The sequence below is a fragment of the Diadema setosum genome, chromosome 2 (genome assembly GCF_964275005.1).
Source record: "Diadema setosum chromosome 2, eeDiaSeto1, whole genome shotgun sequence".
In the NCBI taxonomy this organism is placed as follows: Eukaryota; Metazoa; Echinodermata; class Echinoidea; order Diadematoida; family Diadematidae; genus Diadema; species Diadema setosum.
This window is the reverse complement of record NC_092686.1, coordinates 21,256,926-21,273,678: the sequence shown is the minus strand read 5'-3', so window position 1 is coordinate 21,273,678 and position 16,753 is coordinate 21,256,926. Positions and strand designations below refer to the sequence as shown.

General features: G+C 40.3%; 1 protein-coding gene across 1 annotated transcript; it reads right to left on the bottom strand.

Moving 5' to 3' along the window:
- Positions 1 to 14,326: 14,326 nt before the first annotated feature.
- Positions 14,327 to 15,712, bottom strand: LOC140240735 (uncharacterized). Its single transcript, XM_072320502.1, has one exon. The coding sequence runs from the start codon at positions 15,710 to 15,712 to the stop codon at positions 14,327 to 14,329; it is 1,386 nt and encodes a 461-aa protein (XP_072176603.1).
- Between the last annotated feature and the right edge of the window lie 1,041 nt (positions 15,713 to 16,753).

Sequence of the window (16,753 nt, the reverse complement as noted above, 5' to 3'; positions counted from 1 at the left end):
AAATGATGTTACTGCTTATGACAACATTTTGCAAATAGTGCACTATTTGTGGAATGTCACGAAGCAATTGTGACATCACAAAGCAATTGACATTGCGTGCTGCTTTGCACAGTCACTCTGAAATGTAACAATAAAACAATTTTTAACAAAGCTATTGTGATATCACAAAGCAATTCTGACATAGCGCGATGCTTCATTTGTCACTCTGTGAAATGTAACAATTTCTAACAATGCAATTGTGATATCACAAAGCAATTCTGACATCGCGCACTGCTTCGTCAATCATAATACTAGTATGTGAAATGGCACAAATACTACTAAAAACAATTGAGACACCGTGTCCTACTTCATACGGTCACTGTAGAATCCCTCCACAACATCGCATCCACCACACGACTTACCGCCTCACATTTTCCCCTTCTTGTGTTTGAATATTTGATCCCAAATATAAAACAATTATGCTGCCTAATTTCGAGTTTCTGGTTAAAACTATGGGCCCTGGTGTCTTCAAAAGTACTATTCACTGAAGGGCTGTGCACCTCAGTGAATAGTAGGCCTAATATTTTGGAGTCACCTCTGCCCATAGTTTAAAAGGGAATGTACCCAAATATACATGTGGATTGAGTGAATGCAGCAATTAGTAGAACATATCTAAAAGTTTGAGGAAAATTGGATAATCGTTCAAAAGTTATGATTTTTTAAAGTTTTAGTGCCGCTACGGCAGGATGAGAAGACTTACAACAGCTTGTGACATCACACCAGAACAATGATATGAAGAAGATAAATAGAATTTCACAAAATCTGGGTGTTTTTTTTTTTTCAATGAAAAGTACACGTTCCTTTGACATGTTGACATATATTAAGTGACATTATTCCCCCAGCTTTCTAAAAGAGGTAAGTCAATTGCTATTTCATTATGGTAGAAAAATGAAACATTGTGATATTTTCTTTACATCTTCGTTGTTCTAGTGTGATGTCACAAGCTATACATGCTATAGTAGCCTTCTCATCCAGGCGTATTAGCTCTAAAACTTTAAAAATTCAGAACTTTTGAACGGATTATCTGATTTTCCTCAAACTTTCACTGATGTGTTCTACTTATATTGCTGCATTCACTCATTTCACATGTATATATTTGGGTAAACTTCCCCTTTAACCGGAAACTCTCAAGGCAAAGTATATTTGTATACTAATATTTGCCCATCGTATCATTTGGATGGAAAAAAAAGTTTGCACCTGTTCCTGCGTTACCCGTTGCGCGCGCGCACACACACACACACACACACACACACACACATATATATATATATATATATATATATATATATATATATATATATATATATATATATATATATATATATATATATGTACATGCACATACTTGCACATAACGTTTAAACGACATAATTCACTATTGATTTCTAGTATTTGCTCATCTGGATTAAAAATGTTTGCACCTGTTCCTGCTCTACCCATCGCACACACACATGCATACACGACATGATCAGATATTAATTTCCAGTATTTGTTCATCGCTCATGAAAAAATATGTTTGCACCTGTTCCTGTGTTACCCGTCGCCTATCATACCACAGAGACACCTCTTTAAACGCTTTTGTTATTTATCAAATAACTTGGTTTATTTGGATCACAACATTATGTCAATGGTTATTTTGTTCAAAACAAAGATAAAAACGTCTACAATAATTGATTCAAATTAACAAAGTCAATCAACACAATATGATGAATTTGTGTACGAATACATTGACCACTATGTGCGTTTTGAGCGCTGAGTATACGCTATATTATCTCATATTCATGGATAGATAAGTTTGCAATACGCATGTAGAGCCATACACTCAATTCATCTCTCCTATAGCGAGTATATATTTCACTTGTACGATTTGAAGAATGTCGATGATTCGCCTACATATGGACGTGCTGCATAGAATGAGACACTTTTGATCAATCGCTAAATTTTGCGATGATAGTATCGTATGAGTAAAATCGAAAGAAGTATACATCATAATAATGTAAAGAGAACACGTGAAATTGAAGTGTTGAGAGGTATATGAATCTTGACGAAGACGGGAATGTTCCCAATGCATTTCAATCAGATTCCGACCTCCCCTGCTTTCCTTTTTTTTTCCCCTCACATTCTGTGAGTGGATACACCTCATGGATAACACCAGCCAAACTTTTACCACAGAGTATAACCAAGTTGATGTGATAACCCTTGACATGACGTCGTTCGTGCCTTCCATTTCCAATACCACTCCTTCACAAAAATTCGCTGGTTGTGTCATAATTCCTGTCGGTAATAGATGCAGGAGCAAATATTTGTCACGGCACTCTAGCCATCAGGCTAAGCGAATCGCACACCTCTACCTCTCTGCACAAGCCCGACGCTACCCGTTAATTATGACGCCATCATTAAGTCATCAAACAGCCTCAACAGACAGCCGTAACGACTAAAATCTCGAGTGCACTCTGCACACACCAACTGATTACATTAAACGACCCACTTAAATCTTTTAAAGAGCTAGGGGTAGTATCGTACATGAGTCCGTAATGTTCTACATCATCATGGTACAATTATGATAACGCAACAGTTAAAACAAAAAATCAATGAGGGATTATTATAGCAAATGGGCAAGAGACATTCGTGTCACAAACATTGAACACATGTAACATTGTATATATATTTATATATATAAATGTATAAAATCGTCACTGTGATATACATTATTGATATTGTTGCGACAGCACTTTTGCATAGTTTGGCTAAAAAGACAAAAATAAATCGTATAACAGAAAACACCCATACTTTTCCATGAAACTGATGTTTACCCTTTTCTACTCGTTCAAGTGATAAACATTATTCCAAACACGCTTACGAATCCCACATTACAAGACATTCTATGGATATATCAAACCACAAATTGTCACAAAGTTTTACATGTGTATAAGCTTACTCGCCATCTTCTCAGATGGTATATATTTCCAACTATAGCAAAAGTGGTATCCAGTATATGGCATATAAGTGGTACATGTTGCTGACTGATCAAGTAACGCTTGAAATCGAATTCTTTATTGCCGATTTCTTTCTTGTTTAAGATAATGATGTTGGTACCATTTGTATCATTAATGTAACATGTGATAATACGATATTTGTCATCGTCACTGGTGGCAGTAGTAATGATACCACTGACAATGATATTGAAAGAACACACTTTTTTTGATGAAAATGTTTCGAACCTTAAACTTACTGGTCTACGAATGCAAGGATACGGTATAGTATATGCACCATTGGTGTAGGCTAATATTGGCATTTCAATGTTCATAGCGCTGATAGACACGTAAAGAGATGACTAGCTAGCAATGTTGTCATTGTTCTAGATCTAGGGTTATAAATCATTAGTGTAACCCGGAAATGAGTACCAGTGTATTTTCCCCGAGTCTAAACAATTTCGGTGCAGGATCCCCATTTTTGACACAGCTTTAATGACAGTATGCTTCAATACATAATGTGCATTGCGAGAAGAGACGGAGTCAAATTATTCATATACGACACAACATAATAAAATTTCGTCGAAAGTAAAGAATGTCATTAATGTGAGTATCCTCTTTATTCGCCCTGGGCTACATGCGTTGTATCTCATGGATATACAAAAGATAAACAGTTTCACATTTTATTTTAGGGGCACGATCATTTGTAAGAAATACTGCTGTGTACGCGAAATTCAGAGATATAAATCTGACATGCATTTTATCTGAAATCGTTAAATGCATTCTAATAATGCATTTTACGTGTGATAGTGTGATTATGCTTTCACCCGGCCCACTTTGCTGTTTCGTTGGCATCTCAAGTGGGTAATTTTCTGCAATCCATAGATATAAGTGGATCTACTGGATGGAAACAAAAACAAAACAAAAAAGAACGAATCTAGGGCGCATGAATAACGGGGAATGCACCGGCCAGCTTCCCAAACCCATTATCATTCCTAAATGACCGCAATATTATTCAAGTCAACATATAACTACTGCCTGTTATTACCTGTGGTGTATCATCTGAAGCAAGCTATCTAACACTTTACACATCGTTTTCTACACGGCGTCTGCTTAACATGAACAAAAGCTATATATACCTATACAATAACATGCAGTTGAGGTGATGTAAGGTGCCATTGTCTTTGTGTATCAGGAGATGTCGTTGATGCCTATATATAGCATTTGTCTCTTGAGTATTGTTTCTCCTGCATTTTATTCCATATCATTGTTAAGCCATTTTTCGATGAACTCAAGACTGGAATGCGTTGAACTCGATCAAAATGGTTATTTTTTTACTGTCGCACACACACACACACACACACACACACACACACACACCCTGTGCTATCTTAGGTAGATAGGAAGTAATCTTGTCATCAGGAGCCTGCTCCACTACGCTCCAAAATCAATCCTAAGTTCAGTTTAATTGATCTTAGAGACAAATTTAGGGCCAATCAGAACTCATAAGTTAGGAACTGTTTCAGTAAGCCATTTATTTTGGGAACAATTTTTAACCCATTTTGCCACGTTCTAATTAGAAACATATTGAATGTGGTTTCTCCCCAAATAGCTTCCAATAGCAACAGCCAACCAGGAAGCTGGACTCTAGACATTCCAGCAAGAGTTGCTATCATATCAACTTTTTATGAAATGGGTCCCTGATCTGAATCTGTCCTAACTCTATTGGGTTCATTGTTTGACTTGAGATAGTTCTCATGTTGGTGAAACATGGCCCAGGAGCAGTGTGTCTAAACAGAATGTAGCACAGCACAATAGCACAAAGGTGCTGGAGACTGTACAATGATAGTCATTGCAGCGATTGGTCGCTGCTATCTTATCATTATAAAGTATCGCGTATTCTCATTGACCAATATGCTCCTGAAAGATGAATATAGCGTAGGAGTCTACAAAATATAAGTGGTTCCTCGGCCATAGCACCCCATCCCGCTCTCCAACTCAAAAGCTGTACAATCTGACCATGTCGGTTTGATGACTCTCTTCTACGCCATGCTCGGCAAAGGAACTCTGTCAGGACGATGCTTGTGGTTCTCTTATAGTCGTTTCTTGTGTGGATGACACATGTTTGAACTGGAGGCAAATTGCCTTATAGCCCCATTTTCATAGTCTGCTAATTCAAGAAAATTATAAGAATCTTGCGAAAAAGGTTAAAATAAATGTGTTCTATGAATAGAACTTCTTGATATTATGCAGAAATATGCTGTTCATATTATACTAAACCATCTACGTACAGATGATTCAGACACTGGGAGTACATGTTGAGCTCTGAAGTTTCTTGGTTTATTCGTTTTTTAACTTAAATTGCACAGATTTGTAGGAGCAGTGAGCTGTCCTCACGTATGAACAGAGTCGAGTCTCTATATAGGAATGAACGTGTGGACATCTCTATACTATAGTCACTGCGGAAGGCGCTGCCTCAATACACCACACTGTGTAAAAGGTCATCGTTGATTTCTAGAGATAGGACATTGGTCACTAGTCTCCACTTCAGTCGCCGTTGGTATCCATCATTTAAATGCAGCACACTTCGAAGTTAAAAAAAAAAGGTAAGTTGACTTCACTTGGATAGGTGCCTTGTCGCCACGATGAGCCCGTTATCAATGGAGATAGTCTATCATTTATTGTTTAACAATCGTAGCGAAGCTTTCTTCCTTGATTGATACATCAGGGGAAGGTGAAACACTAGGCCTATGTGATTTTAGTGGGATCGATGCATCAGGGGAAGGTGAAACACTAGGCCTATGTGATTTTAGTGGGATCGATGCATCAGGGGAAGGTGAAACACTAGGCCTATGTGATTTTAGTGGGATGATAGATTATGTAACATGTCCTTTCAAAAATATACTTTCATATTAATTTCCTATGTCTCCAGTAATATCATGTCTAATTTCGTCCTGAAATCCATAGACTGTGAAGGCAATGGCTTGTGTACGATTGTACTAATTATATCTCCAGTGCATTGGGCTAGCCATGTATGCAGAAAGGACACGTGGTCGATCACTATCTGACTATAGAGACATAGTTTCCTCACATATCATCAAAATCAGTCAAGATATTGAGACATTCGTGGACAATTATTGTGCAAGTGAATAGAGTTCTGTCATTTAATACAATGATACAAATAAAATCGAGTCATCGATGAATATACTTACATGGTGTAGACTCATAAAATCAAGGCTTTGAATAATGATGTTTCTCTCTCAACATTTTTCTTTATTTTTATTTGGACGTAATGGCCATATTCCAAACTCAAATTTAATACAAATTTCGTAAATCAAGTTGTGCTCCTCTATACGAGAAAATAGTTAAAAGTGAAATATAGCATTTTGGAATTACATGGTGTCTATAGATATATAATGGTGACGATTGTTGTTATGACAGATACTGACTAAATTGATACCATATACAATCATCATCCCTGTGCTATACTTTTTACGATCTTTGTAATCAGTTGTCATTACAACCCTTAATAGTGCTTAAATTTGCCCAAAACCCAGGGTTCTTTCTTTTTTGCATGTGGCATATTTACATATATCTATCACAGTGTCAAGAAGCTTGCCACGTTAACACTAACAAAACAGTTTTCAGTTATGAGTCCACTCTAAAGATATCAAACGTCACGAATGGAGTTAGGACGCAATCCCTAAATCGATGGATACCTTCTGGACAGAACTTGATATCACGACATCACCACCATCCTTGCACCTAGTGCACCGAATTGTGTTGGCGACCTAGATACGTGTAGTCGAGATGAGGACAGTAATCTAGATTTAGGAGGATGTTTCTAAAGATAGCCTCTCTTCATTCCACTAAACATACTGAAATGACGTCTAACCAATTCCCCTGTACAAGACTCAATTTGTGGTGATGTATTATGTTTCATGCGATGTTTTAGTGACCTTACATTAATTGGCAATCAAAATCATTATCCAACACAGCTTGTATTCTATAGACGAAGGTGAAGGAAACAATACAATATGAAATACTAGATCGAGGAGCAATCGTCTACCAAAGATCTTTATGTGTTAGTCCTGATTCTGTATGCCTTTCTTTGAATTTTTGAATTCGCCTACATCAGAAACAATTGTCATGTAGGATGTCTCTCTCTCTCTCCGTAAGACATAATCTGCACGAACATGACTAGTAGCACATTATAATACGAATCACGTTGTAAGATAAGAAGAGGTTTAGTTAAAAATGACTATTCCTCATGTGTCATCCGTCAATATATGGCAGTATAAATTCTTGCAATTTGGTAAGAATGCATGAACGAAAATAGTTTCCTCTACAATTGACCTCCATATTAACTTTGACGTGATCCTGTTTCATTCAGCCATAGCTGGATTAAGATACCACACGTTCATTCGACATATTCCAGTCTCCTAATTCCAAATACTTGCCATTCTTCACTCTTATAAAGTGTGGCTGTATCTTATGTAAAACGATTTTTTCCCCTGGAAGTGGTATTTTGATGGACACTGAGTGTCTCTTTGGGGGCCTGCTCGATCGCCATTTACGTCACACCTCCCTATACCACGGGGAGTGTGTTTGCCATCTACGATTTCTCTTTGTCATATACTACGGCAGAATAGACATAACTTAGCGACCGTTCATTTCGATAGCTACCCACTTCTCTCATACTCCCAACAAGTTTCTGAATCGCCCGACATGATAACTTTAACATTTATGATACCACCCTACCCCCATTAATGTGAGCAGAGCGAGATCTTTATCACCGATTCATCACCCCATCAGTATTAGATTCTGTGAACATTATCCCCCATCTACAGTGTTTCACGCCCAGTTTTAGCGTCAGGGAGGCATCAAGAATGCTTCCGTATTGACTGCGGGAAGGGAATGGGGCCCCCTCATGCATCTTCTCCAATGTTGTCAATTTATTTTAGACTTGCGTGAATGAAAACCAAACTGACATGTTCAAATCTAATTCTGATGACAAACCAGCGGGGATAAATTGCGAGGAAGCAGTGTGCGACACAAAGTTCACCGTTCAGCCGAACAAAGGTAACGCCTATCACGATCACACCTTTCTAATGTTGAGTCTGATAATTGTTTGCTGAAAGAGAAGCAAATTGCACATAATCGATTGACAGTGTATTCTGTGATAGGTATTTGAAACAAAAAGGAGACAGAAAACAAAATGGTAGTGATTCTCATAGCAGCTCTCTGAAATAGGTATGTTCAATAAATTGTCATGAATTTGACAAGGAGATATTTAAGGCACTGCCTCACCAGCAAATAATAATTTCAGTGGGAGGCAGTTAATCCTACAGCTGTTTGCTAAGCCCATATAGCCCGGTGACAGTACCAACGAGGCAAGGGGAAAGTGGAAAATGTATACGCCATGGCAGGCTAGGCGCAGACACAGAATTAAGAAGACGTACACTCCGTGCGAGCGAGCGTACAACCAGCCTAGCTTTGGCTTCACTGTGTACATTACCAGGCATAGATACAACGCCCGGGGCGAAGGTATACACGGTAGCTCATGAGAACATCAGCCGTACTGTTGGTTGAAGGAAGTGAATTTGAAGATGCATTTTCGCCCCGTCAGAATGATATAGGTGATAAAATACATGAAATCTGTGAAGATTTTGGAAATCCCAATAAAAAAAATTTTGTTTCCATTTGAAAAATGTAAGCAAACAAAACGATGAGGAGATTGTGAGCATATAGAATGTATGACTGCGTCCGTCGGTTAATCTTAGCTATGACGCAATATTGAGAAGTTTATCACGAGTGAGATAAACAAAAAGTGATTGCACGTCACACCTCAACTTGTGTCCTTATTTTGCAGTGGTATATTTTTCTTCCATCTACACACGCGTGCATGTTTATCTGCCATATACGGATGTAGAGTATTACAAAATCCCTATAAAATTCCAGAAAGCAACGAGTGGAAAACGGATGCAAAGATAAAGGGGCAAGAAACGTTGGATTGAGCCATCTAGGTGATTTCACCCTGACAGCAAGGATGTCAGTGACGATTTATCACAGAATCACTCCCATCCTAGCCAGGCTTTCGTGTTTGCTTCAGAGCTACGCGAGGCACAGCTGATTTTATTTGCGAGTATTCGTTCGTATGTGGTGAGCACGCTGTTCATTGTATGCATAACACGCAGACAGGCAAACAAGACTGTCTGTTTTGCTACACCATGTACAATAGTTTGTGCCTTTGGCGGGGCCCCCCGTCTGCAGTGAGGATGATAAATTGCGGTGGAGGATAGCAAGGAAAATATCGGTGGCAAATTGCCTCTGCGAGACGATCTCCGCTACGCTGAGTCCCCCGCTTGGTGGAGCGCGCGGGGACTTTTCTCTGTCATACTCGGTTGCGGATGCATAGTTCAAAATGTAGAATCAGATGGAGAAAGAACGTGGCCTCGCGAGCTCTCTCACTACACTGCTTGAACACGCCACATGAAGTTGAACTGCTTACACTGTTATTCGACAGCGATGCAGAATGGGGGGGGGGGGGGTAGTCAGTAGACTACGAGGGCGCATGCATTTTAATTTCGGCAATTTCAATGCAGATTGGCCAGCTTATGGGGTATCTTCCGGCGAAGACAGCGCTTGGCAACAAAAAATGGTACATAGACGATGAGTCGCAGTGTAGGCTATGTGGTATTAAAATTCTGGAGAATGCAACCCCTCATACCTTATATAATGTGAAATCAAGAATTTTGTTCACTTTCCATCTTTTTCAAAGCATGATTGATTATTAATATAACACAGTAGTAGAGATTCGTTTGAGGACACATCAATTTGACCGACTGTTCTTTGTTCTACTCACATCGTCTCAACACAAATAATCATGAGAGAAGATGCCTTCCCAAGTTCACCTACAATCTTAAAAAATCGAGACAAATCGACACAATATAATGAACATGTCATCATGAAACGACCTAAGAATGTGAAAACGCTTTTCTATCTATGCAATATTGACCAGTAAAAACTGTCGCTAATATAATCGTGTTGTTACAGACCCGGTTACAAGCCGATGATGATTACGTGCGAAAAGGTCGTTATAGGTTCGAAAATCGATATCGATATTGTTTGGTTACGTAAGTACTTGATTATAACTTCTCCGTCTAATTTGTTTAACTGTGTAAAACTTCACCACTACAATAACTTTTAATTGGTGTTAGGTATTTAGTGCGTGGGTGCGTAGTATCTATTTATTCACATATAAGTATGTATAGTGTGCACATGCGTAGTAGTGTGCACAGAGAGCTGGCGATTGGTGTCATGGATAATACACTGAAGGCTGCTTGACACTAATTGATAATGCAGTGCCGTATTTGCGTTTTTCACCATCCATGAATAAGCTATCACTGATAAATGGATAACAATGGTAACACACAAAAAAAGCTGAACTTAAGATGGACTTAAGAGTGGCAACTTTCCTCATGTATATATTTAAGATATCCATAATTCATCAGTATCCCTTCATCACTACCTTGCCTCTCATACGCTTTTAAAGTATTTTCTCCAAGTCTTGTCTGATGTTACTGTCTAATCCGTTACCTGTGCATGGGTAGGGAAATTGAGCACTTCACTATAACAGCTCTCCATCGAAGTTCTAGCTAAAGGAGATCCCTTAGCTGGGAGGCCCCCAATTCAGATAATTCTATCCCATTACGGGGATTTCAGAACGCGTGTTATATTTCCCTATCTCAATGCGACTCATCCATCGCTATATCCTGCGAATAATAAATCAGCAAGATGCTGTCCTAACGCCACCCCACCCACCTCTTAAGGGGGACACTTGCATAAAACGAAGCACAGACAGCGTGTATAATTTCTACATGCGAGTATTTTTTATGGCAATTTGAAATATCAAATGTCTTCATGATTTACGGTCCGTGAGGCAGGATCACTCAATCGATGAGTTTTGAATCTGATTTCATTGAATTATGTACAGAACACAGCACTGATGAACCAATGAGTGCATGATATATACGTGAATACGCGGAGTCCTCATCACATCGCGTATATGGCATTTATAATGTGCAGTTTATTAGATACGCGTTGGAGGTCAAGCGTAGATTGCATTACAAGTATTTGTACTATATCTCTCACCACAATAATCTGAATCCTGTGTACATTAGGATATACTCAGCGGTTTACACATTCATTATCGTATCGTCATTCTGTGTACATGGATACATACTGTCACCTTTACATCACATTCGTCGAACTTAACTGACATATAGCCTACTTTATTGAGGTGCCTGTTCCACGTCTTCGGGAGACATCACATGATAATTTTATTCCATTGTAATATAATGGAGCAATCAAACCACATCAAGATTATTTGAACAACATTTATAATGTTGCGCATAAATTTTAATTTTGGGAGAGAGAAATGGAATAATGCATATGATGCCATATGCAGTACATTCGTAACACGTATGAGTCTTCTTTTTAGTTTTGCCTTAGTTTCTGGTTTGAAACCTACATATACTCAGACTGTGCACATGACTTCTCCTCAGTTCTGTATGTAAAGAGATGAGGTTTGGTTCAAACAGCATATGAAATGGTGTTTTGCTGGAATCGTCTATATTACTAACTTGGAAAGTATAGTCTCCTGTTTTGGCTGACTGAATATATTTCGCAGGGAGAGCACCTTAATCTATACCTCATCAAGGTCGATGAAATCAGAAACAGACATACTATAGTGCCGCACATTATATCCCATTTATACCAACGTCTTTACTTTCTATCTCTACTTCATATAGCCGTGAATAAAGGTTTTTATGACAATGAAAGATTAAAGTATGCGAAGTCAGTGAAGGGAAATTTTTAGGTTTGGTGGATATAAAAGGGTTAATTTAAGGAGATATGAATTCACTTACATCACTTGTAAAACATGTATCTATCATATTATCTAATACATTGTATTCTTTTGTCTCTTGCAGGGAGAATTCAATGGTGGTTAGAAAGGAGTCATGTTGCACGATGGGAAAGCCCGCCATAGAACCAGAGTATGAAAATACTGGTTCAGAGTTTGATCCGCTGAATTCGCCTAACAATGTTTATTCACGGATCTTAGCACGCGTAATTCATTGATATCAGCCTGTTTATTGATGATATCCGTGACTCACGAGCGTATATTACACATCCAGCGTGAAAGCACATCGATGAAATGACAGATGGGGTTAAAGCGTAAGGGTGTTAGGGGCTGAAAGGCTTCATGGATTCTTACATTTTTACTTTGTTACCATTCATCAAATAGCATCAAAAGTAATAATATTGACATTTTGAACCCATGTCTATATCCCCCAGACGAAAACGATGATATTATGCAACTCAAATCAGAAAGTTTAAATGGTGCCAAACGACTCTTTTTAGAGTCAATGACGCAAAGTTTTCAGGAAAAAACAATACCCAACAACATAGCGAAGAATGCGGTACTCATATAAAATTATCAAAATCATGACATGTACTTAGTATCACATTATTGTAGGCACTTATGTGCATTTCTGACTCAGTCACCTAACGTAAACCTGCGAGTGAACACCGATGGGAGACGCCATGTTGCGCCAATATGACCTAAACGACAGGTAAGAGATGGTATAGTATAATGAGCGTGTAATGTGGGAATTTTTGATGGAAAGCCAATTAGGCGCAGTGAGAGTAATCTCGCTGATCCACGAGTTAAAGGTAAGTGTGAAAAGTCACTCTTACCATAATTATACATACAATTATGATGGCAACAATGGTATACCTATTGGATTTTGTATGATATATTTGTATGCTATTGGTTAATGATGACTAGACTCATAAAGGTTATAATATATTCGTGACGTCATATACAGAATAAGAGTTCAGAATTATGATAAGGAGGATTTTTTTTTCTTTTCAACCTTCCTATCGAACGCCTAGATAGAATTCCATCTAAGATTGTCATCAAAAGAAGAGAAATATACAATATTGTGAGTCTCTTATATTGTACAAATACGTCCTCCTACACCTCTTACAATTGAGAACGACTGTTATGTTGATATCTTGGATTAGGTTTTTAAACACGAGTGGCATATTTTGACACATATCCAAACGTCAGCACAAACCAAAATGGGACGATGAAAAACTCAAGGGTGACCCTGAAAATGTATGATTGTATAATATGCATACTGTAATAATTATATGAGTTATCTACAAAAAGAAATTTCCTCCCGAATGCACACATTCTCGTTGATTATGCTTTGTTGCTTGCCTTGGTCTTTGAGTTCGGAACCAAATCCCATCAACTCCTGTCCATTGCTGACAAGCCGCTGTGCGCACCTACCCACTCCAGGTCTGTACAGAAACATGACCCAGAAGCTGCGCTGACGGCATCTCCACTTACATCAGGCAACAATCTTGGTGGACTGTCTCGCGTAGTGCAGATATCATCACCTGACGACACGCAGTCTCTACGTGCGGTATGCCATTCTCCTTTTACTCCTGATCCTTGCTCCTGCATACACGTATTCCCCATTATTAGCCTTCATACACTGACATTAGTAGTCAGCCCTTCCGCGACGTGCCGAGTCCACGCCCGGGAGGAAATTCAGCTAATCAAGCAACAGCCGCGTCAAATGAAAGACACTTGTAACGTGAATGAAACGAGAACTAAATACACGGAACAAGGACGGGAGACACGAGGAGATCGAGGACCGACGCAGGATAATGCACAATATGTCATCGACACTAACATTATTTCAGGTATTGTACTAAGCAATAAGACTGATGCCTCTTTAGGCGTGTTACTAGTCAGCCTGTTACACAGGGTGGTTATACTAAGCCTTTTACGTCGACACATCTCGATTTACAGTAAAGCCAGACGACTTTGACCCACTGAACCCTAGTTGTTCTTGACCGTCACTTGACCGTCACTAAGATCAGACATAGGATTGCATCATTTTTGTTCCTTCACCTTTGCTCATGTGTTTCATCTGCCACAAAACATTATAATTCCTCCACTGCACTTGTTTTTATCATCTCGGGGACAACTAGGTATTTCGTATGAGCCTGGAAGTATAGTTATCTAATGGTTAAGGAAGTTCGTAAAAACACAATCCATTTCAGAACACAAAATATCATATTCTCCTCCAATCTCCAATGAAAGGACCAATAAACATACTTTATACGTTTACAAGACCTTTTGCTTATTTGGAAGTCATAATAGACATGGTTGATTCCATACAAATAACAGAGACATCGAAATATAACAAATAGACAGAGGTTGGCATCCTGTGCTACGATCCGTCCCCTTGATCGCTGCCGCTCTTTCGGTGTCGGGTGGCGCATCGTTCACGGTGCCCGTTTGTCCAATGTGAGGATTGGCACTCTTGACTACAATACATGACTAGTCGACATCGCGCACAAAGCTTCAGTTTCTGCCCCGTAGACTCCTCCGATCGAGAGCAGCTTGGCAAGGAACACCATAGCACCATCTTGACCTTTGCGCAGCGGTAGAGAAAGGTCGGTTTGTCGGCGCGCACGTGCGTTCCATGTTGACTAGGAGCCGCAGCAGCGAATCCACTGGATCCGGCATAACCTTTGCTTCCATGCCGGAGGTACTCGCTGAGACGTGCGATGAGTTCAGCGATTTGGAAGCCCGATTTGGTGACGAGGTCTCGTCGTAGCATGAAGTGCCACAAATTAGCGGCTTCGCGCATCACCTGGTGGTCTCGCAAGATGGTCCGGGCCATCGTACCACCGTGTTCGCAGGCGAGGTCGAGGATCCTGAGGCAGGTCTCACCGACCATGACGACACGCGTCCGCCGCAGGAGAGACACGATGATACCGAAGATACCCGATTGGCAGCAGTACTCCATGATTTCCCTGTGATGGACAACCATAAGACTATTGTAAAGCACGCTCAGAGTACAAATGGCGACGCCCATCACACTATCCTTACTGACCAGGGCGTCGCCGTCGCTACTGAGGTCACGGCTGTATGTCCCGGATGTTGTCGTAGACGAATCACTGCACGTGCTGAGAGATCTTCGCAGGGACCGACAGCATGCCAATAGAATCCCATGGTACGGTATTAGAAGATCACGAAAACATCCAGCAAGATGATGCAGAGCTGGGGCGTACAAACACATCACCCAAAGCAGTCGTATAACATTGTATAATTTGACGTCCAGGTGCACTCGACCAACACCCGTAAAGGTGGTGCATAGATAATCGATGCATTCGAACAGTAGTTCTTCGGCCAGTCTCTGCACGAGATTACAGTAGATGGATTTATCCCGAGACGCAAGTACGTCTAATGCATCCAGTAGAACGCAAAGTTGTGATTGGTCCTCGGCTCCACGTGCTCCGCTGAGATGGCGGGCAAAGTTTTTGGCGTGCGCGTCCAAGTCGCCATTCTGTAGCGCCACCACAACCTTTTCTGTTGGCGCTCTCTTGTGAGGGGGTTGGTAGGAGAAGGAGTTGCGTGCCCGGGCACCGTGCCGGCTTCGGGCGCCGGACGATGGGCTGCCGCTGCTGGCGCTACCGGAGGCGTTGGTGGTCGTCGCCGCCGTAGTCGATCGGCTCGAGTCCATAGCTGCAAACGGTCTAGCATGTCGGAACCAGGGGCGTTGGATTAGGGAGAGAGTGGTTGCATCTTCACCCTGTAGGTAGAGATGCATGTCGAGGTTAGGCCATCATATACTACGATGCATAATTCAAATTCCGTGTTGCTAACAGAAAATGGTAAGGTGCAAATAAGGCGTCCCAAATCAGAAGCTTGGGTGTCTTTAACAAACATTCATCCAGCTGTCTTGAGATGTTACAACCACACTGATTAAGCGACACACAATGAAACTAAAAGCAGGTCTGCTTTGTGAGCGTTCCAGCGGTATAATTAAAAAGCAAAGCAAGCAAATAATAGATGGTGCTTTTTTTAACTGCAAAATACCAGATGCTTAAAAACACTCAGAAATCACCGGTGACGATAAGAAAAATAAAAAAGCAATGACTAAATCCGAGCTCTATGATTCTCCCATATGAAGGAGCCGTTTTAACAGAGGCATAGAGCTGCTATGCATCACGACATAGCGAAACTATTTCGGTATTTTGTGGCAGAGATATATATCACATACGTACGCGCTATCTGCAATACAGATCAGCCTCATGTGTATTCTCTTTTGCCCTCCCCAGCGAGCTAGCGAACTGGCAAGCCGGCGAAACGATTTCTATTCCATATTTACATTCCATACGGCGAGACTATTTAACTGTCACATGCTATCTCATCATCATTATCATCATCACGGGGGACACATCTTGCTCGTTTTCCTTCGGCGGTCGCACACCTCCAACGCGCGCCAGTTGTGTCCCATCCGATCAGAATGACATGTGGTCTGGGTTAGCCTCCAAATCAACACCACGCCACTTCTATCTCATCTTCCGTCTCCCTCTCTTTGCAGTCATTACGCTCTACCGTCAGTTGATAAACTTCTGAGATGTTTGTACGCCAGATCTTTGACGTTAATGAGGGATTTATTTGCTGCGTTTGGTAATGAGAACAACTGCGTGAAACATTTAACAACAACCGTTATCGACACTTCGTGTATTTGTTTCAACAATTTCTCCAAAAGTGTGAAATCTTTTCCATCTACTTTCAGTGGAACGCAGCAGACTCCAAATGCACGAAATTCCTTCCGATTTGGCTGTCCGAAGCAGGTTATGAC